The following is a 22,708-nucleotide window of genomic DNA, read 5'->3' as shown; positions in this document are numbered from 1 at the left end:
TTGCCAGATGGCCGCTGATTGGAGTTTGGAGTGCGTTGGCAGTGCTGCCAGACAGCTGGAGTTGGAGCGAGGAAGTGAGTGAGTTGAGTTGTTAAGCAGTGATCGAAGTGCGGGGGGTGGGGGAGGGGCAAATGCTGAGCTTTCACGTTAATTGTTTTTGTAAGGTCGTAACTAGCTGCTTTTCAAATTAAATTACACACTTTGTCAACTACATATATAATTAGCTATTTTTCACATAATTCATTTACAACTTTTTGGTCTTACATTTGGTTTTGTGTTGCTCGCATTTAACTAAATAGTTATTAACATTTTATGGCTGAAGTGTGGAGAGTAAATATTTTTGCAAATTTTCGGGAGTGACATTAATTTTTTTGCCAGCATTTAACTTTTACATTTAACTATCAAAATTGTTGCAGATCATGTTTGATAAAAGTGTTGAATCTAGCTGTTTTTCTTAATCAGCTGTTTTCGGCTGTTTGTCTACCAAGTTGGCAGCACTAATGAGAGTTTGTTATGACGTTTATGGTTGCTAGAAGTGTTGAAACTAGCAATTTTTGCGATTTCTTTCTAATCGTTTTCCATTCAGCTTTTTTTTTTGGCGGTTTGGCTGTTAAGGTGGCAGCACTATGTGTCGAAACTAGCTTTTTTTGAGAATCAGCTATTTGTAGCCGTTTGTCTACCAAGTTAGCAGCACAGTTAGTTGACAAAAGTGTCGAAACTAGCTATTTTTCGTTTTTCATTCAGCTTTTTTTTTTGCCAAGCTCTTTTCTACCAATTTGGCATCACGAATAAGAGTTTGTTGTTAGAATAGAGTGTGTGAGTGTGAGGGAGAAGGCACATGCTTAGACCAACATTGAACTCAGTGAGTGTTTGAGTGTGAGTGGTGAATACTGTGAGTGTGGTGAATACTGTAAGTGGTGAATACTATGTGTGGTGAATACTGTCAGTGGTGAATACTTCGTATGTGGTGAATACTGTGCGTGGTGAATACTGTGTGTGGTGAGTTAGAATACGTATACGCAATATTGTAAGCAGACTACTTGGGGTCAAGGTCACGCTATCAATTCTCTTAACTTCTCTTCTTTTTCTTCTCTTTCTTCTTCACTCTTTACTCTTCTATTCCAGCCACTGCATGCTGAATCGCTGCTCGAACGTGATGCGATTATAGACACCGACATCGGCCAATTGCAGCGGATCGGTGTAGTAAGCATAGCGTCTGATATCCAACATGGCGACATCGAACATCTGCTTCCAGCTGGTCAAATCCGTAACGCTCATGTGGATGGGCATCTGGGGATCGGGAATATCGATGGCCGCCTGGAGGCGATCAAAAGCCTCCGCAATGGGACCCACAGAGAGATTCACCCAATACTCCGCCGGAAAGCGTTTGTTCTCACAAAATGGCGCACCTTTGCGCATGATGAAGACGAGCATCAGAATTTCGTAGCGTTCGGAGCTCTCGTAGAATCGCTTGGTGCGCGTCTTCTCCACGAAATCGATGAGCAGAATGAGAGGCGTGTAATTCTGGAGATGCATCAAAAGCTCGCGGTCGGTCCAAAGATAACGTGAGGCGCCGCCGCCAACAGCGTTCGATTTAACGGTTAACATGCTCATTGCGTTGGCTAATTGATGATGTTGTTGTTGTTGTTGTTGTGGATGCTGCTGTTGTGGATGCTGATGTTGTGGATGTTGTTGTGGATGCTGTTGAGGATGTCCCTGTGGATGCTGCTGAAGATGTTGCTGCTGTTGTGGTTGCTGTTGTGAATGTTGCTGTTGCGAATGTTGTTGCTGCTGCTGCTGTTGTTGTTGTTGTTGCTGGGCTGTTGTGGCAGCAATGGGCGCTGCACTCGTCACACTTGGACTGGGCATGGCCAGGAGAATGCCGATGCCGCCAGTTTGTCTCAGGCAGCCAATCTCCTCGACCATCCGCTGCTGCTTCTCCTTCTGCTTCTTCTTATTCGCTGTTGCTGGGCGGCCAACAACTGGGCCAAGGTCAACTTGCCAAACTTGGGTGGTTTTTGGGTTGAGTTCCCTTGACACACACACACACACACACACACACACACAGATGCACGCACACACACACAAACGCACTCACAAGCTCTCTCTTACACCTCCCTCACTTCTCTCTCTCTTTCACACACACGTGTTGACCACTGCAATTTTCCCTTTCAACCTTTTATAACAATTACAGTTTTTAATTTGATTGCTATTTTAAGAATGTTCCACCAGCTGCGGACGTTGCAACTGCTGACTGCACCGATTGTTGTCACGCGAGTGGCAAGTGTCAAGTGCGTGCAACAGACGACGCGTTGCAACGTGACGTCGACGTCGACGTCGACTTACACTCGGCTTCAAAACTATGCCTATTCTCTCACTATTGGCATAAACAAACTGCGCGCTCTTAAGCTTAGCGACAAGTGCATTACATATGCCCTTATGTTTTGTGCTTGCTCTCTCTTAATGTCAAAGCCAGTGCAGTCGCCCTTAAGCGCCCGCAATGTAAAGCTCTCTCTTAAGCCGACAGTTACATAGGCCCTTAAGCGCTAGCAAGTTATGTTCTGTGCGATTACACCTGGCATAAAGCTCTCTCTTAAAGTCAATGCCAGTGCAGCCGCAACAACAGATGTGAAGTGAGCCATCTTCAGCTTAGCGATGACACGCAGCTCATGTTTTCTTCTCTTGCACTATGCATAGACTTCGTTCTCTTTAAGCGCACACTTGTCGCTCTCTTGTCGCCAAGTGCGATGCATGGGCACAGCTGATGGCGACTTCGCTTCTCTTTCGAACACTTACAAATCGCGTAAAGTTCGCTCTTAAAGTCAAAACCAGTGCAACAATAACAAACATATGTGAAGCAGCGATAACACTTAGCTCATGTGTTCTGCTCTTGCACTATGCTTAGGCTTCGTTCTCTTAAACTAAATTCTGGTGCCAAGTGCAATGTCTCGGCTGGCTTTAAGGGCACACTTTTAACATGTTGCTCTCTTAAACGCCAAGTGCAATGCGTGGACACAGCTGATAGCGTAAATTTATGTTCGCTACTCTTTTAAACATTTACATATCGCTTAAAGCTCGCTCTTAAACTAGCAAGTGCAATGCGTGAATGGGAACATCAGCTGAGCCTAAAGCACACACAATTTACATATGACTAATTAATGCATGTTTTGTACAGAGCTTTCTCTGTTAATTTAAATAGCTTTACATCAGCTTCAAATGCAAACACAATTTATGTTATTTAGTCGAAAAACATTTATTTCTAGTTTTTTCTCTCTCTCTCGCTCTCTTAAGCTTAATGCGTTTAAATCTAATTAAAACTAATTTTAAGCTAGATTTGTAAGCGCTTTATAACGGCTCCTGCAGGCGATAGCAATCAGAGGCAATTTTCCATTTATCATTCTCGGCCGTTATCACAAACGATTGCTGAAAATTGCGCGCAGCCTGATCCGAATATTTCACTGTGCCGCTGGCTAGGATAATGTATGTGGTCTGATTGCCCACGGCAGCATCCAAAATCGGTTGCGCATCCAGCGTGGTCAGTTGATGGCGCGATGAGGGCAACTCTTCAAAGTAGCGTTCAATTGTTTCACGTCCAGTGGCGCCATTGCCATTCCAACTGAACGTCGCGCTATCGATGTACAGTCGTCCCATTTGCTAAAATTGTGTTTAAAATTGCATTTGTTATTTATTTCATCATTGCCGGCAACTTTGTTGTTGTCCGCTTACATGTCGCCGATTGTCCAGGGAGGCATAGTACAGACGTGTGAAGTCTTCGGCTGTGCGACACGCCGCTTCTACTTTGGTACGCAGTTCCTTAAAGAAGCACACATAGTTTCTGTTATTTTAATGCCTCAACAATATAAATAATTATTTACTCACGCTGTTCATATTTCTGTTGTTGGAAATGCCGCAGTGAAGTGTGACCACTATTTCAATTTCAAATTATGCCAATATCAAGGTAACAATGTTCTGCTGGTCACACTGAAAGTGTTGCTTTTTATGTTTATCGAGAGGCTTGACAGTGAATACTACGCAACCGTAAATTGTTAATACTAGTTTGCAATGCTTAATTTTCATTATTAATTTTAATTAATTACATTAACTTTTTTAATTAATTTTTTTAAAACTTGCTATTCGACCAATCGTGTAGTTATCGCAGTTCACTAATATCGACAGGAATCGATTTATTTATTGCCACATATAAAAATGGCGCCGGTCATCATAAATTATGTGCAATCTACGCAGATTTATAAATCTCTTCCCTCCAAAAAGCGATAATAAAAAAAAACACAGCGGAAATGGCTTAACAAACACAATATCATATATTTCATGCTAAAGGAATGAACATAAAGCAACATACATATGCTAGTCATCATATAAATCATGAAAATCAGACGCGCGCCGCCGACGTCGTCGTCAAGAGCTTTCGAGTTGCTGCAGCTGTCGATGCAGATAGGTTTCCCGCCAACCAGGTCGCTGGAAGCGCAAAAGCAACTCCTGCAAACCCTGTGCGAGCTCCTCATGCTGTTGCTGTGGCGTTTCAAGTGCTAAGCAATCGTGTAATATGTTTTCAATTTCGGTGCATAGAGCACGCTCCAACAACAACGGTTCGTCGTGCTCAATGTGACGCTGCACGCAGCTCACGAGCTCCGTGAGATGTGCATCGATAACATCGGGAAAGAGTTCACGCATGGCAATCGATAGATTGAACAAATACTCGCGATTTGGCCCGCTGGGACCAGCTGATGTAAATATTTGCTTCGCAATGCACGGCACTTGCCACACATCGCCTGCATAGGAATCGTTGGCCTGTGTTGCCATATACATTATGACTTCTATTGCCGTGCCTTCGGTGGCCACTGGATACTCATGGAAGTGCAAATTGAAGCGTTCGTAGCCATTCTTCTCGCGATAATCCAAGTGATCCAGCACCTGTGACTTTTGCGAAGATGCAATGCGATAGGCAACGCCATAGACTCGATCCGCTTCTAAGTCGCCGGGCAGTAAAGTTACGACTCTGCCGGGCTTCTCTGGTACGCCGCGATGATCGATGCTGTGCTGATAGAAACGTCGCTTATAGCCACAAACAAAGCCACGCCTGCGATCGATATAGGGAAAATCGGCCTTCCACACCAGCGACCCATAGCCAAAGATCCACACATCGTCCGCTGTGGGCGCTATGCTTTCCGTTTGATTGCTGCGCTCGCTGTCAAAGCTTTGCAGTAATTGGCCATTTCGTTGCTGCTCCTGCGTTCGAAGATGGGGGAAACAGTGGCGGTAAATGTCAGCGACCAGCGCTGATTGATTGTTGTTGCTCAGCCGCAATCCTTGCACAAAACGCAACATTTGGCGCAGCTTCTCAAACGCAACTGCAACAATTAATTCGCTAACACAATTAAACTAGCTTCAGCTGCGACGATTTATCGATACATTTGACAGCAAAGCTCATCGAAGACCGATAACACATCTGGCAACACTGCGTAAACAGCTGTTCGCATAGCGCCGTCACATTCGCACTCACGATTGCTGCCACAGCAACAGCAGAGCGAAAAACGTAAACAAATCGGTTTTTGAATTTATAATTGCACCCGAGGACCAAAATGAGTGGCAAGGACGATCGATCGAAGGAGTAAGTACGACGTAATCACCTGAGCTGCAAATTACTCACTGATTAATCAACAGCAATCGCCGCAATATGAAGCAGCATAAATACTACCACAAGCAGCAACAACAGCAACAGCGTGGCAGCAACAACACCTCATCGAGCTCACCGCAAACGAACGCTGTGCGCAGCCTGGTGGATGTGGCCGACTCCAGCGATGAGCCACGCTTTGCCCGCAAGAACTGGTCGAGCGGCACTCGCTCTTTGGCCCCGCAACAGAGTCGCGAGATGCCGCCACCCGATGGCGAGGATGATGATGATATGGAGCAAGCTGGCGGTGCTCCACTGGATGAGAATGCACGAGCTCAGTTGCGTGCCGGGGACTACAAGCAGATGGCCCAGTTTCCCAGCATGGGTGGCGGTCATTTTAGCTTCGGTGCCGAAAAGGAATGGAACAACATTGCCGAGGGACAAACACAGCTGCACACAAAGGCAGCCAGCAGCTATTTCACGCTGAATCTGGGACTGCTCAATGCGGGACTGCTGACGATACCGTTCTACAAGCGCATGGACTACTCAAGCAGCATGTTTACACGCCAGCAAATTGTTGCACAAACCGAGGCAGCCGAGCGCGCTGAGCGCACGTATCAGGAGCGCGTGCTGCGTGAGCTAAATGGCAATGACAATCAACGCACTGCGAGCGCCAAGTCGCGGGTTCCTTCTGCCGCCAAGTCGGTGGTCAAAGAGCCAACGCCAGTGGCTGTGGAGCCGCCAGATGAACTGGATGAGTTGCTGGCCATGACAAACACTCAACTGGCGGTGACAACGCCAACAACAGTTCCTGCCACGCCGCTGCCCCAAGCAACGACTCCGACTGCAGCTGCAAATGCCAGCAAAAACGATGTAGAGCAGTGGTTGGACAGCGTGTTGGATGAGTAAATTTTACCAGAGAACTTCCTAACTATTCCCACACATTTTAAGTAGTTGCTTAACCACTAGCTAGAAAGTGCTTTGCTTTATGGCACCTTTGAATTTGAATATTATCGAGAGCGTAACAAGTTAAACGTGACGTTAACCAACACTGCTGCAGTGCAGATTGAACCGTTAGTAAAGAAATTCTTTTTAGTGATCTGTTCTTTTTTTTGGTAATCCAAATTTAAAGTGATTTGATGTTTAAATTCTTTAAATCTACAAACAATAAGGAATACAAATTTCAACTTAATCCATATATGGGACGTGTTAAACGTTACGTTAACCAACACTGCTGCAGTGCAGATTGAACCGTTAGTAAAGGAATTCTTTTTAGTGATCCTCTACAGTGCTCATAACTTATTCGGCTCAAACTGTATATTGAACCGTTTGTAAGGGATGTATTTTTTTAGTGATCTATTAATTTTTTTTTTGTTAAATACTTGATTTCAAATTTAGAATTCTTCAAATTTAATACAAATTAAAAAGAAATACAATTTGAAACTATATTTTTTAAATTTAGAAAGAATTTAATAAGAAATACAAATTGAAACATAATCCAAAACATTCAGTTGAATTTAAAAAATCACAATACATATAAGGAAGAGTAATTTACCTCACTGGATTCCAGATTGTGATGGTTATAAGATTATTTTAATTCTAAACACTGCTGCACATAAATGTTCGCTCATAACAATCATAAAACCAATTTATTATAATAATGCCGGCTTGCAAAAATAAAAGAATATTCAAAATTATACAAATCAAACGGAATATTTAAAACACCATTCGTTCTTATCATTGTAAATCACTTTTAAATTTTCGCGTGGTTAATTTTTAAAGTGAGAGATAGCTAATATACTTATATATGACTTCATCAAATATCATATCATATCATCATTTTTTTCAATGCTTCACGGCGAAACGTTAAATCTTAAGGATTGAAAATAAAATAAAAAAGTTAAACTGATTACAAAAAACTGTAATTTCAATTAAAAGTACTTCTAAGGAAGATTACACTAAGGTAAGAAATTATTTTATTTATTAAATTTAATTGTATTTAATTTTGTATGGGTAAAAACGTCTACTTAATGTGGGTCTTAGTCTTTTTTTATTTCGAAACTTGCTTAACTTTAGGTGTCTCCTCTTTTAACGTTCAGCATTAGCTTAGTCAACTGCTGACTTCTTTGCTTCCCAGCTGCTGAATAAGTCAGCGATTTTGTTGGTAGCATTTAAAAGTTGTGAAAGCACTGCAACTTGTTGTGACTTGCAGCTTAAAGTTTAATTATTTTTATAATAATATATAATTATTTTTTATAATGCTTTTTTAAATATTCTATTATTGTTTTAAGAAAAATTTTCTTTTGTGGTTAAGCATTCAAAGCTAAACTATTTTTTATGGGAGTTAGGTAATCTTGGAATTTTTGAGAGAAAGAGCAAAAGAGAAATATCGTTAGTATTGCAAATTTTAAAGATCAATAGCTAGTTAATATACTAATTTATGATAATTTTGGGTAATATTATAATTTTTTCAATTCTTTACAAATCTTTGATGCGACTTTAAAGCTTTAATCTAAAACGAATTCAATTAATGAAAAAAGATGAAAAGGTATCATATTTTATTGCATGAATTAATGATATTTTAGTTTTACAATAGAGTCGAAGACCCCAACAGTGCTTTCTTTTATAAAGTGTACTAATAGATTTAATATAATACATAGAAATAAGTTTTACAACAACCACTCGAAATCTTCGCCATGCTCATCACATGGTTGATCCGAAACGAAGCCATCGTCGTTGTCAAAGTCCGTGCAGCTATAGAGTTGTTGATAGAACTCGGTGAGATTGGCGTGCACCAATTTCATGAGCTCACACGTTGTCTCCAGCACAACCATGCGCTCCTGGACACGACTATCGCGCACTTGGAGCTCGCTGCGCAGCTCCTTCACAATGGTGTTGAGCCAACGAAAGAGTACGGCAGCATCATCGGTGGGCAGCACCAGCATATCGAGTGGCAGCCCCACTTCATTGCGCAGCTTCTCAATGGAGCCATACGGCCCAGCCATCAAAAGTGCGGCAATGACGCGCACAATCAGGTTGAGTGAGTGCAAATAGTTTTGCAGATAGTCCAAGGGATTCACCATGGCAATGGCCATCATCATTTCGGGATAGGCACGCAACCGATACGAATCGAAGCCCAAATCCGTGAGTTTATCGAGCATGGCCCACAGCAGGCAATTGCAGACAATTTGAGCCATAGTATTCAAGGGGCTGGCACTGCGACAACAAATGATCAGATTCAGCATAATGTCCGAGTCATTGATGTCCAGCATGCAAAGGATTTGGCCACACAGTTCATGCACCTGCTCAAAGGACACGAATCAAATATCATATCATCATCAATAAGTGTGTTTCACATGCTTTACATGCGTCTCCTCGGTGCAGGCCATGTAATCGAAGCACCGCTGCATGAACATCGTGCGCTGCACTTGGGTGCTGGCCAAATCATCGTGATGCATCATGTACACCATCATGCCGGTCACGTGCAACGTTGCCAACGGTTCGGCACCAAATTCGATCTCCTCGCGAGACATCAGCTGACCAATGCCATCGATAAGCTCCAGCACATTGTCCGTGATGTGCACAAACAGCGTTTTGTCCTTCAGACTCGAGTGGTCAAGTATTTGACGCAGTTGCTCAATGGCAAAGCCTTGCGGGCGAATGGCAACTGTGCTGCAAGGAGAAGTGAGCGAGAATGAGAAGAGTTATAAGTCTGCGTAGTGTGGGACATGGGTGTGAATAAGACGTCAGTATGTTTAAGAGGTGTCAGCCATGTTTGTTTTCGCAGGCGCGAGCAGCTTTGTTAACTGTCATTAAGCTGATTGCTTTGTCATGTTAATCGTGGCCTGCTTAACTAGCATAAAGCTGATTGCTATGGCAAGATAATCGTGGCCTGCTTAACTGGCATAAAGCTCACTGCTACCTTAATTTAGTTGTGACTTTTGACTAGCTGCTTGCTATGACGAAATCTTGCAATTAATTTAGCATATTGATAATGACAGATATTTAGTGTGCAAATTGCAATTTATCATGTTGAGAAATTAATTATATTGTGCTGCTGGGCTGGCTCAGACAACTTAACACTATTTTAATGAGCTGCAAAGCACTCGAAAGTGCGCCATTTTGTTTTGCTCTCTTTGTGCACAAGCTGTGGAATGTGTGCTACTGCCCAACAACAACAACAACAACCACAACAACAACAGCAGCAGCGTCTTCGCTGTATATATGTATGTGTGTGTGTGTGTTTGTGTGTGTCCTTGTCGATGCTGGGCAAAATGCAAGTGCACGCGCGACTCGCGCATTTTAGCATAAAAGTTGCCGCTCCACGCCCATCTACGCCTGCCCCTCTCCTCTCCCCCACCCACCCATGCAGTTGGCTGCTTGAAGTTTCTTTGCACACTTGGAAATATCTGCTCATTATGCATTCATATTTTGCAATTACTTTGCTAGCGCACAAGAACAACAACAACGACAACGACGACGACGACGAAGTCGCGACAGCTAAAAGCGCAAATGTACGACGGCCAGAAAGAGACAACAACACAGTTGCGAGGCCAAAGCATGCTGCCTAACTGTTAACGAGCAAGCGGCGACTGTTAAGTTGTTGTTGCTAGCTTACGTATATATGTATTTGTGTGTGTGTGTGTGTGTTTCTTCTTCCTTTCTCTGGCCATGTGTTCGTGTGTTCATTTTGCATTTTTGTTATTTGCCATTTGGCCCATTTGTGTATAGAATTTGCATATTCAGATTTTAATTATGCAGCCGCATGAAAAGATTAACAACTTTTGCACAAGACGACGCGCGGCATTGTGCATTTTGATATGTATTTTAATTATGCATATTTTGCACAAAAGCTCAGCTCAGCTCAGGAGACAGTCATCACCTTAGTGTGATGTCATTACAGCCAACACACACATACATAAGTGCTGTGCATTCAACTTAACCTCACTTTATGCTCTCCTTCAACAAGCAAACCAAATTAAAATTCCCGTTTTAGATAGTATCTGACAAAGTAGTAAATTGTTCAGCGCAAGGTGCATTGGCATTGTGCCAGATTTATCAGCCAATTATGCAAATCAGCTTATGGTTGTATCTTCTTATATCGCTGCTAATCTATCTATTATTGTCCTGTCCAAAAAGTCGCAATCAATGTTCTCACTGTAAGCTTCACTTCAATTACGAGCGCATAAAAGCAACAAATTAGCTGGGCAGGGTTGTTCCTACCCCTCTTTTTGTACCCCTTCCCCTTCCCCCTCCTCATTCTCATGTAGTGCAATTGAAAAGTGTCACAAGTGTGGCCAAAAAAAAAATAATATGAAGAAGCGAGTAGAGTGGATAAAGAGTGGCATAACAATCATAACGATAACGATAATCATCATCAGAATGACGATTAATAGCAACTACCCTTTTATTAGCATACATATTGAGTGGCTATTTATACCCTGTATGCCAGCTGAAGAAGGTATTTACGACTTGATGGATGGAAATTCTTCATTTTCGTTTCAAAAGTGTAACTTCTTCTACTTTATAGGGTATTTAACAGTCGTTTTCACATTAGAGGGTATTTATGAGTTGATCAATTTACTAAACAGCATCAGATCGATACGTGTTGCAGAATAAAACCCTTTTATTATGTAAACAATCAGTGGCAAAGCCCATTTGAAGTGTTTACAGGGTATCTGCTAGTCAGGCTTTCGCTTCTATATAATATTAAAGCTATATATTTAAGTTTGCCGGTGAATTACTGTACTTTACCTTCCACTTGAGCGTCTGCATGTCACTTTTAACTAATTTACAGAGTATCTGCTAGTCAGTCAATCTATAATAATTTAAACATTAATTTAAACATTCTATTTAGTTGCAAAAGTAAACTTGATCGAATTAAATGAAATAATTTGCAATGCAATCTTAATTTACAGGGTATCTACTAGTCGTCTATGCTGCGTTTTGTAGTGTTCGCTTTTTTAGGGGTGAGTTCGTTGTTTATTTTACGAGGCGGCCAATCTGTAAATTTTACGCCTAATTTAAGACAAATTGTTGACATACAGTTGGCACTTTTTTTGGCCACTGTTCGGAAGGCGGCGAGGGGCGTGGCAAAGTGAGGAAGAGGGGGGAACAAGGGGTAGGCGTGCCACAAAAGCCAACAGATTTTCATGTCATTATGAGCTGATTTGTTGTTGCCAGCGATAGAAGCCTGAAGGCGGTTTTTTTTTTGTTGTTTTCTATTTTCTAGTTGTTAACGAAGAAAAGGGGAAAGGGGTGGGTAAGGGGAAGGGAAGGGGGTATGTGGGAAAACAGTTGGAAGCCGCTTCAAAGCAAATATGTTCAATTTCAATATTATTTCAACTCACTAAATTGACAATTATTTTGGCGAGCTCAATCTCTGTTTCTTTTTCTCCTTCTCTTCTTCTCTCCCTATCTCCACTCTTCCCTTCTTCACCATAGACCACATTACTTTCTGGTCTCATATTTCCTCATAAACAAAGACAGCTTTCTTCAAACACTTTTGTTTTGTTTAGATCGAATGTCTGCCTAAGATCGATTCACTCTGATTTCCTCATATAAACAAATCTCATATTTATAATATGACAAATTTCCATGGTTTAAGCAAATAAGTTCGGTTTCGTTTATGATATGATATAATATGATTCCATGTAATCTGGGCAATGTCAATGTTATAGCAAAACAAAAAAAGTGTCTTAAATTTAAAAGTTCAAAGTTAAGAAATATTGTAGATTTATTTTTTGTTATAGCTAATATCGCCTTCGAATCGATTTCTCTTAAAAAATTCCATATTAACAAAATTGACTTTAATCAAGTTTCGAGATTGATTGAAATTGAGCTTAAATAAATATAATACATAACTTCAAAATTATTATAATATTATTTATTTCTTTACATTCATATTGTAATAATCTTACTAAAAATGTGAGTTAAGGAAAATATTATCAATAGTTAAGTAAAAGTTAAGTAATCAGTAAAAAGCTTCATTACATTTAAACTTTAGAAATAATATGTAAGTTTGTTATTTTTATATTTTATCAAAAGCTAAGTAAAACTTAAGTAAGCAGCAAAAAGACAAATATTTAATTGTTATTGAAGTATAATGTGAACTTTAGAAATAATATCTAAGTTTGTTTTTTTACGATGAGATCTTGAAAAAAAATACTTACAAATATTTAACTAAATAAGTTTCTCAGCTGATTACAAAATATTAAGCCAAACTTGAGCTACATTTCTAAAAATTATTTTTTACATCTTTCAGTGTGTAAAAATTTGTTGAAATATCAAAGATAATCTTCAGCGTTGTGCAGCTGTAACTGAATTGGATCAACAGTAAACAAATAAGACTCGCAGCTGAATTTTCCGAAAGTAGTATATAACATTTTCAGTTAAGGAATATTTTAAAAGCGAAACTTTAACTAAAGTACTTCTTAGATGACTTTGCGACTGAATGAAATGATGAGAGCAAACGAACAACCTCATTTGTGGTGCTCATCGAAAGTCCTGCCTCAAGGATTCTATGAATGTAAGTTGAGTGGAGTAGAACGTTTGTAGACAATTTAAGGAATTCAATTCTATTTATTTCAGTTTCATTGTGGGAGTAACTGCATTAGATCAATGTAAGAACTCAAAGCATATAATGGAAAGTAAATTAACGACTTCAATTCAATTCACTTGAAGTTCATCAGATCAATACTTATGCGGATTATGTCTTTATATAACTCATATAGATAACGATACTTGGATTCTTGGAGATCATCTAAGTGATCGTTGCTTTGTGATCGGTGGCCAACTTTAATGCCTTGGATCGCACATTGAAATAGCAGTGCATGCAGGCTTCGCTTAAAGCTGATTGTAATGCACAACAAACGAGAAGCTTAAGCTATTTGATTATGCGAATCATTTATTTGCCAAGCTATCCAACAATATCGATTCCATATGCAGAGACTGCACCCAGATGGTAATACTACTCAAATAACCAAACTATAAATCAGATTATTTACTTTTTGTTTGCTAGATTGTCTGTCATCTCGATGCTGGGAATTGTCACTTGACCTTTGTTAAACTGTCAATGGTTGAAACCAAGTCAAAGGAGCAGAAACAACACTCTTTCAATTTCTACAAGTTTAGTTCAAATCGAACCGAGAAAGGAGTCTTCAACCTCTCCCTAAAGAAATATGTGTGCACTTCACTTACGGCTCCATTTCCTGCTCACGTTTCTTACTTAATTTTTTGTTGCTTGCCATGCAACTCTCGAGAAATAACTGCGCTCCAATCTGATGATCGATTCTTTGGCATGACAAACAAGTTGGCTCTCATTTGATCGAATTCCCCAAGTTTGATCTGATTTTGTGACTCTAATTTCTATGCGGGGTTTGAAGAGCTTCAATCAAACGCTGAGTAAGTTCTCTCTTTACGAGGGTTTTCCATACAATTATTGATAACTTTTTAATGCTAAATTAGACTTATTTTATTATTTATTTTATGGAAAAATGTGATTTATATTTATATTCTGAACTATCGATAGTAAGATATATATAGCTGAGTTCTTAATGAAAATATGTATAAAAATACCCGTTTTTCTTCATATATGATATTTATATATGATAAAGAGAAGCTGTTATTTGCAAAGAGTTAGTTCTACAAGTATATATATATATCATCGATAGTAAATAGATTAATTGTGTACTATCGGTATAAAGATCACAAGAACTAATCCAAGTACTATCGGTTGCTTGAAAAAAGTTCTTAATGAAAGTATGTGTAAAAAGAGAAGCGTTAATTTTCATTGAGTTAGAGAATTCTTTATATAACCGATAGTAAGAGGATTAATCCCATGCTAACGATAGTAAGATCGGTTATATATTTATTCTATACTATTATTCTTTAATTAAATAGGAAGAATTATTGTAGAAAATATGTAAAGAGCAGCGTTTATCTCTATTGTATTAGAGAGTTCTTGCCTTAACCGATAGTATACAGATTAATTCTGAACTATCGATAGTAAGATCAGAAGAGCTGAAGTAAGTTGTTTGGAAAAATTCTTAATGAAACTATATATATTAAGAGAAGCGGCTATTTTCATTGAGCTAGAGTTATTTATATATCCGATAGTAAGCGGTTTAATTTTGTACCAAGTACGATCGCTTAATTTTTGCAGAGTATATAGAGTAAAATGTATGCATTGATTAATATTATTTTTTTTAATGAAAGTGGAAAAATCCCAAATGAAAGTATATAATGAAAAGTGGTCATGAGATTGTTCTAGCTATAACCGATAGTAGTCAATGCTTATTTGAATTATTTTTTATTCTGATTTATTTATTGTTATTATTATAGCCGATAGTATGTGAATTAATCGCTTGCATGGGGACACTATTACTAATAACAGTACTATCGGCTTGTTGAGCTCATTGGCTTGCAATTAAAATGAGAGTGAAGTTTGTAGTCAATGCTTATTTCAATTATTTTGTATTACTATCCATTTATTATTTTTATATCCGATAGTATGTGAATTAATCACAAAGTTTATAGATGAATTCGTATTATTTTCTTATGTCAATTGAAGTAAAAGCGAAGTTAACACAAACACAAACACGCATTTGTAGTCAATGCTTATTTGAATTATTTTGTATTCCTATTTATTTATTTATTAATTTTATAGCCGATAGTATGTGAATTAATCGCTTGCTTACTATCGGCTTCTAGAGCTCCTTGGTTCGCTTTTTTCGGCTGAGAAGGCACAACAGATTATGTCGACTAACAGATGCGTCAAACTCCGGTCCACAACAATGATGACAAAAGCCACTTGACTTGCCCGACTCTGATTCCTAATGCCAGTGAAGAGGGAGAGGAAGAGGGAGGGAGGGAGGAGTGTGTGATGCTGTTGTTGTCCTGCTCATGCAGCAACCAAGAAGAAGCGTTGTGTTTGGTGGTTGCTTTTTGAGTTTCGAGTTTCGAGTTTTGTGTTTTGTGTTTCGGTTGCGGTTTCGGTTTCATTTTGTGATTAAAATGTTTGTCATTATCCGTTTGGAAAAATGTTGCAAATTGTGTTTGTGCCGCAGGGCGTGCTGACACTTGTCTGGGTGGTTGTTGCCCCTTTGTTGTTGTTGTTGCTGATGTCACATCATCACCATCATCATCATCATCATCGTTAGCTGCACAATGTTCTCGTTAATTGTTCTTCTGTGTGTCGCCTCGTTGTGTGTGTTTTGCATTTACTGTTAAATTGTTTAGCCTCACAAAAAGCCAACAAAAGCTTCGCTTTCGCCTTTTAATGCAAATTAAAATGTATCACACTTTATCATCAGTTTGCTATCTCAAAAAGTATCCCACATTCCAAATGTTTTCTTTGTTTGCCAGCTACATTTCTCATTTTTGTTATTTTACTTTGCATTTGATATTTGAATTAAATAACAGTTTGTTAAAGGAAAGATTAGAATATTATTTTCGACATTTTATAATTCGTTGTTGAGAATTTTATTTTCTTGATCTTATAATGTACTTATAAAAATTGAAATTTTTGTAGTGATTTAACAAAATGTAATTTAATTTGAATTTTGAGTGCAAAGTTTTATTTCACTTTTCAAACTAAAAAATCTAAAAATGTGATTGGGATTTTTTTTTTCAAGAATTGAGATTTTAAAATACTATACTTTCTGCAGATTTTTAATATTATTTAGTACATGTGAGTACATTATATTTTATAGCAATGTGGAATAATTTGAAAACATTTTTCAAGATGTTTCACATTTTGCATTTGTTTATCCCACTACTCATAGAATAGATTCGGTATATTTGATTGGTATTTTTTTAACACAGTATATCAATATACCAAAAAATTAATTATATAGAATATGTTACAAGGTTTTTGACAAAAATTGTAGCATACTTTTCAGCGCTTTCTATGGAAAAGTGATGCAAAAAATTTGTCAAGGGGAATGCATGAAAAATTGACCAAAAATTCAAAAATCGTGCGTAACGCGGTCATTTGAAGGACTATCGTGATGTCCTTCGACATGCACTTAGCGCTTGTAGCATAAGTCATGAATACATTTTCAAAAGGACGAATATCCTTTTAGCAACAAAGTTATAAGGACTTTTCTCTTTAGAGAAAATAGGCCATAACTCGACCGTATCCTTACTGATCCTGACCGGTCCTGTGTCAATCAACTTCTATTGACAAGGACTATTAGTTGGTCAAAGGACATGTCGATCGTCCTTACTGTTCTCGAGTTATCTAGGATTCTTCAACATTCTGGCGATTTTTGAGCCCAGCGCAAAATACAAAAAATGTTGCCTATTTTTAGGGGTTCGCTTTTTAATTGGAATAAATTCAATTGAATTGTGATTGCATATAATTTGCGCAACTTACCTTGACATTTTAAAATATTAAAGAATACTCTTATGTACTTACGTTTTTTTAATGTTTCTTGTAACTGATTTTGTGTTACGCTAAGGCAACTTTATCAAGTTACATTGGGAAAATAGCTTTTGAAAAACTGTTTTGAGAGTGAAATATACCAATTATAGTCTTAAGTATATTTTTATATATTTTCGGTATATTAAATCGTATATTTTGAAAATAGTAGTGTATCAATATACCAAAAATTGGGCTCAGTGTTAAATGGTATATTTTGAATATAGTAATATATCAATATACCAAGTATGGCATTTAATATTAAATGGTATATTTTGAATGTAATATTGTGTAGTACTATGTCAATATACCAAATATAGCTAAATATATTAAATGGTATATTTTGAATAAAACAGTATATCAATATACCAAATATAGTATTCCGCATTAAATGGTATTTTATTTTTAATGGTAGTATATAATATACCAAATATAGCTTTCTGTTTTTTTATATAATATTAATTTTTTTTGCTGTATATTAAACGTCACCTTTTGAATACTGCGGTATATTGATATACCGAGTATGACATTCAGTATATTTTTGTAGTAATTTTCAGCGAATAATTTTGGTATATTTTAAGAATAATACCGTACTGCTTTGCTTTATTATTTGTTTAAAATCATATAATTTTCTATTTAGTGAATTATGCAAAACTCTTTCGTCATTAATTGATGAAAAATCTATAAATATAATTCAGAGCATTTCTTCTTTACGATATATTTCAAATCAGAGCTTTAGTTCATTAAGTATACGCAATGTAAGAGAAGCGAAAGTTAGTTACGCAACTATTTTCACCGTTTTTGATAGAAATATACAAATTTGAAATTACTTTATCCACTAACTAACATAAATGTGCTGCAATCGCAGCGAGTGCAGGAAAAAGTTAATTAAAAATTGCAGAGCGACTATCAAAGCAAAAGTTTTGTGTATGGCAAATTGATCAATGGCGGCCACTTGGCAGTCAATCAGGAGTCAGTCAATCAATCAGACAGACAGCCACTGACTTTGACCGCCTTTAAGCCTTTTGAGGTTATGTTTCACGCGTTTTGAATCGCGAGTTGTGTTAATTACAAAGCTGAAAGCTTAATGCAATTAATAACTCATTAAATAAATACAAATCAAAGTGGACCGAGCGTGCACAAAGCGAAACAACAAAAACGAACAAGTTTTGTAGCCTCAAAAGGCAAAGCAGAGAACTGCGAGAAAGAGAGAGAGAGAGAGAGAGAGGGAGAGAGAGTGAATCCTTTTTGGGCAAGCTTTCAAAAGGATGGCAGACGTAAAATGTACCAATTAAAAATGCAATTGACTTTTCAATAGATGCGCAAATGAAGCGCAATCAAATAAATCTATCCACAAAGGGGTCGTGGAGGGGGGGCAGAGAGGGGGCGTGACGCTTCAAGTTGCGTCTATGCTGCATTTTATTCATTAAATTACATTCACATTTCATAGACAATTTCATGGATAACTACTGTACTATTTTTATTTGCCAAGCTTTTCGTCCCCTTTTCCTCTTCCTCTTCTTTTTTTTCAAGTGTCTTTTTAATTAGCGTTCTGTGCTGCTTCCGTTTGGCGTCCACTCGAACTACGTCTACTTTACCCCTCCCCCCACTCCCTCCCCACCAACCTCTGCTCTCTTCCCACCCCCAAACAGCACTCACTCACCTATCACACAGCCATGCACTCGCTATCTCTCTCTGTCGCTCGCTCATGCAATTGCTCGCTCTCACTAGCTGACTGCTATGAAAGCTTTGGCTGCTTTGGCTGCTCGTTAAACGCGCAGATTCAATTTGTGGCTAAACATTTTTCTCTTCCTTTTTGTGCCTTGGCTTCCATCGTCGCGAGCTAAATGTGCATGAAAAATCAAACCGCAGTCGACTGCGATGTCGACGTCGCTGCTTTTCGTTACTGTTGCTGTCTCGCTTGCGCACACGCGCTGCCCATAAGCGAGAAACGCTTCTTGCAATAATTGCGTGCACAGAGTTTGTTTTTGCTTGTTTTCCGGTTGGCTGACACAGCATGTCAGACACACTAATACTTCCACACACACACACACACACTCATACTCACACACACACATGCATGTTCATATATATAGATAGATGCCATTTACTACTATATAGCGACAAATTGATATCGTTTTGTGTGATTCGCTCAAGTTGATTTTTAAGCATGACTCAATGAATGTGGAATCCGCTTCGTTGGCAATCGCAGTAGTACAAAATATCAGAATTGCAGTCGCAATCGGAGCGTAAGCTTTTGTGCCAGCTGTAAACAACATGTCGCAACATGTGCGTGCATGTCACAACTTGTAGCTCAACAAATGTTCCACAAATGTCTCCGAACTGTGAACTGTGAGCTCCAAATTAAGCTTGTGCTTTCCTTTAACCTACAAAATTGTCTCCTTCAATTGTGTAATATGCTTGATCCTGTGAGTCTTTAGCAAAAAGAGTCTTTAAGGCTAGAGAAATTGCTTTCTTTTGAGATGTGACGTATTATATAAGAAAATTTAACCAAAAACCAGAAAGGATTGGTTTTGTGCACTTTAAGAAAAAACTCTGTTTTTTATTTTAACTTTTATTTTTAATTTTTCGATAATCTGATTTTGAAAAATTTGAATGTTTTATTATGTTCAAAATTAATAACTGCTTTGTTGCTATTTAATTCCGCAATTACGTTAAATAGTAAATACTGTTTCCTTTTAAGTTTCATCATTTTATCTTTTAGAGCATTAAATATTTTCCTGCTTATCATAATTTATTTGTATTTTTAAATGATATTTAAAATAAATAAAAAGTTTTGTTTTTTTAATTTGCTTATCAACCAGGTATAAATAATATAGGAACATTTTAATAATTTGTATTTTAGTTTTATCAATTTTGTTTTACTTTATTTCAGGTGAGATACAAACTTGAAATATTTTACCAGGAGACCAGAAATGGCAAGAAAGTTACTTAAAAGCTCAGCAGGTAACCGAGAGAAAGAGATAGAGAGACAAAGAAAGAGAGAGCGAAAGAGAGCTCAGAGCTACTTTATTATGAGCGCCTGGTATTTCGCCTGCATTAAGCCACAGTTTTCAAGGGACTTAGTCGACATAAAGAAACAAGGATTTCTTCAACTACTTAGTATAAATAATAAAAGCAAACTTTAATAATTTGATTTAAATTTTATAATTTATTTTACTTTATTTCATGTGAGATGCAAATTTGAAATATACTACCAGGAGACCACAAATGGGAAGAAGGCTACTTGAAATCTACTACTTGCAGCAGTTAACGGAAAGAGAGAGAGAGAAACAATGAAAGAAAGATAGAGGGAGACAGAGAGAGAGAGAGAGATAAATACGCACTCTCAATGAGAGTCTAACAAAATGAGTGAATTAGAGCGTTCTCAGCTGCTTCATTCCTGTGATCATCTACCTACTTGATTATGTGCGCCTGCTATTTCATCCGCTTTCTAAGGAATCTCGTTGAGATGATGACCATCAAAATAAATCGAGTGTTTCATAAAGAAACAAGGATTCAATTTATTACACATTATACAAGTTTTTTTTACTTAATAGTAAGTATAAATAATATAATGCTCATTTTTTTAATTGTAGTATTTTAAATTTATACTTTATTTATTTTAGGTAAGATGAAAATTTGAAATATTCTATCAGGACATCAGAAATGGGAAGAAAGTTACCTGGCCCACATGCTGGCAGCAGTAAAGAGAGAGCGGGAGAGAGAGAGAGAAATACTTAATGAAAGCCTGCGATACTGAGGGAATCAGAGCGTTCTCAGCTGCTTCATTCCTGTGATCATCTTTTTGTCCTCTTTAAGCCACAGTTTCCAAGGGATTTCATCGAGATGACTGCCAACAAAATAATTCGTGCGTTTCATAAAGAAACAAGGATTACATTTATTTAAAAACAATTTCAGTTTTTTAGATTTTCGATTTATTAAGTAGTTAAGTCAGTCCAGCAATAAAATACCATAACAACAATTTTCAGGGAAAACTCATAATTATAACATAACAACATATTTATCATAGATTTTAAAACAATACTTTATTAAACTAACTTTAAATTTGCAACTGTGGCAACTAAATCTAACTTCATACTTAAGCAAACGAACAAAATGTACTGTAAAAATGTATAAATAAAAAGAAATAAACGCAAATAACAGACTTTATAAATTAAAAAAGGTTTTTCAAAAGCTGTTTTTCCAATGTAACTTGATAAATTTGCCTTAGGGTAACACAAAATCAGTTATAAGAAACATTATAAAAATAAGGTAAGTATCTAAAAGTATGCCTTAATACTTTAAAATGTCAAGGTAAGCTGCGCAAATTAAATGCAATCACAATTCAATTGAATTTATTCCAATTAAAAAGCGAGCCCCTAAAAGTAGGCAACATTTTTTGTATTTTGCGCAGGGCTCGAAAATCGCCAAAAAGTTGAAGAATCCTAGATAACTCGAGAACAGTAAGGACGATCGACATGTCCTTTGGCCAACTAATAGTCCTTGTCAATAGAAGTTGATTGGCACAGGACCGGTCAGGATCGAAAAGGATATGGCGGAGTTATAGCCTATTTTCTTTAAACAAAAAAGTCCTTATAACTTTGTTGCCAAAAGGATATTCGTTCTTTTGATAATGTATTCATGATTTATGCAACAAAAGCTAACTGCATGCCAAAGGACATCGCAATTGTCCTTCAAATGACCGAGTTACGCAGGATTTTCGAATTTTTGGCCAATTTTTCATGCATTCCCCTTGACAAATTTTTTTGTATGAATTTTCTATAAAAAGCGCTGAAAAGTATGCTAAATTTTTGCAAAAAAACACTTGTAAATTTTTATTACATGTGAGCAAAAATAGGTAAGAAATAACTATGAAATTGGAAAATCCTTGATAACTCGGAAACTACAAGGACGATTCGGATGTCCTTTGGCCAGTTTGTAGTCCTTGTTAATAGTAGTTGATTGACAAAGGACCGGTCAGGATCAGCAAGGATATGGCCGAATTATAGCGAACGTTCTCTATGCAAAAAAGTCCTGCTAACTGTGTTACTACAAGGATATTCGTCCTTTTGAAAATTTATTCATGATTTATGCTACAAGCGCTAACTGTATGTCGAAGGACATTGCGATAGTCCTTCAAATGACCGAGTTACAAGGACCTTTTCAATTTTTGGCCAATTTATTTTTTCATGCTTCCCCCTTAACAAAAATTTTGGAAAAACAAAAAAATGATTTAATCAATTTTTTTAATGGCAATCGAAGTAGCTTCTTCTGCTTATTATAATGCAGCATGTCCTTGAAGAGTTTGCAAGTATTTTATATAAGAAAATAAATGTTTCTTTTACAATTTCCAAATAATTTTCACTCGTGTTCATTTTCATAACGAACTTTATCAAATATGCAATCCAATTTTTATTTTTCACCAAAAAAAAAAAACCTTTTACATAGTGCGTGGTGTTTACAATTCTCATTGTGTGTGTGTGTGTGTGTGTGTGTGTATATTACAGTTAATTTGACTAAACCTAAGTTCGCTGTTAATGGGATAGAAGGGAGGGAGAGAGAGGGAAGAGGCGGGGGCAGATCAGCTTTGATTGCACGATGAAAGTCCAAAAAAAAAGAAGAAGAACAATTAAATCGATTATTTACATAGG

At 37.6% G+C, this 22,708-nt stretch overlaps 5 protein-coding genes across 7 annotated transcripts; 1 reads left to right on the top strand and 4 right to left on the bottom strand.

Annotated features, from left to right (window-relative positions):
- Positions 1-11: 11 nt before the first annotated feature.
- LOC132797437 (high mobility group protein DSP1) lies at positions 12-2,343 on the bottom strand. Its single transcript, XM_060809213.1, has one exon. It carries the CDS (start codon positions 1,924-1,926, stop codon positions 1,117-1,119), a length of 810 nt encoding a protein of 269 aa, XP_060665196.1. The 5' UTR covers positions 1,927-2,343; the 3' UTR covers positions 12-1,116.
- An 897-nt stretch (positions 2,344-3,240) lies between these two features.
- On the bottom strand, positions 3,241-4,003 carry LOC132795979 (NTF2-related export protein-like). The gene is made up of 3 exons (XM_060806964.1): positions 3,880-4,003; positions 3,727-3,813; positions 3,241-3,654 (listed from the first exon to the last, which is right to left on the bottom strand). Exons 1-3 carry the CDS (start codon positions 3,886-3,888, stop codon positions 3,346-3,348), a joined length of 405 nt encoding a protein of 134 aa, XP_060662947.1. The 5' UTR covers positions 3,889-4,003; the 3' UTR covers positions 3,241-3,345.
- A 296-nt stretch (positions 4,004-4,299) lies between these two features.
- LOC132795977 (putative glutathione-specific gamma-glutamylcyclotransferase 2) lies at positions 4,300-5,438 on the bottom strand. The gene has a single exon (XM_060806961.1). It carries the CDS (start codon positions 5,344-5,346, stop codon positions 4,417-4,419), a length of 930 nt encoding a protein of 309 aa, XP_060662944.1. The 5' UTR covers positions 5,347-5,438; the 3' UTR covers positions 4,300-4,416.
- Positions 5,439-5,475: 37 nt separating this feature from the next.
- On the top strand, positions 5,476-7,528 carry LOC132795978 (uncharacterized). The gene is made up of 2 exons (XM_060806963.1): positions 5,476-5,629; positions 5,683-7,528. Exons 1-2 carry the CDS (start codon positions 5,601-5,603, stop codon positions 6,539-6,541), a joined length of 888 nt encoding a protein of 295 aa, XP_060662946.1. The 5' UTR covers positions 5,476-5,600; the 3' UTR covers positions 6,542-7,528.
- A 644-nt stretch (positions 7,529-8,172) lies between these two features.
- LOC132795807 (uncharacterized) lies at positions 8,173-13,887 on the bottom strand. Of its 3 annotated transcripts, none has more exons than XM_060806712.1 (3): positions 13,639-13,679; positions 8,998-9,304; positions 8,177-8,934 (listed from the first exon to the last, which is right to left on the bottom strand). In XM_060806712.1, exons 1-3 carry the CDS (start codon positions 13,662-13,664, stop codon positions 8,302-8,304), a joined length of 966 nt encoding a protein of 321 aa, XP_060662695.1. In that variant the 5' UTR covers positions 13,665-13,679; the 3' UTR covers positions 8,177-8,301. The 3 variants fall into 3 exon arrangements, with proteins under 3 accessions (XP_060662696.1, XP_060662695.1, XP_060662694.1); XM_060806711.1 differs by lacking the exon at positions 13,639-13,679 and adding an exon at positions 13,832-13,887 and having other exon boundaries at positions 8,178-8,934; XM_060806713.1 differs by lacking the exon at positions 13,639-13,679 and having other exon boundaries at positions 8,173-8,934; positions 8,993-9,125.
- Between the last annotated feature and the right edge of the window lie 8,821 nt (positions 13,888-22,708).

This window comes from Drosophila nasuta, chromosome X (genome assembly GCF_023558535.2).
Source record: "Drosophila nasuta strain 15112-1781.00 chromosome X, ASM2355853v1, whole genome shotgun sequence".
NCBI classification, from domain to species: domain Eukaryota; kingdom Metazoa; phylum Arthropoda; class Insecta; order Diptera; family Drosophilidae; genus Drosophila; species Drosophila nasuta.
The sequence above is the reverse complement of the archived record's forward strand: the minus strand, read 5'-3'. Positions and strand labels throughout refer to the sequence as shown.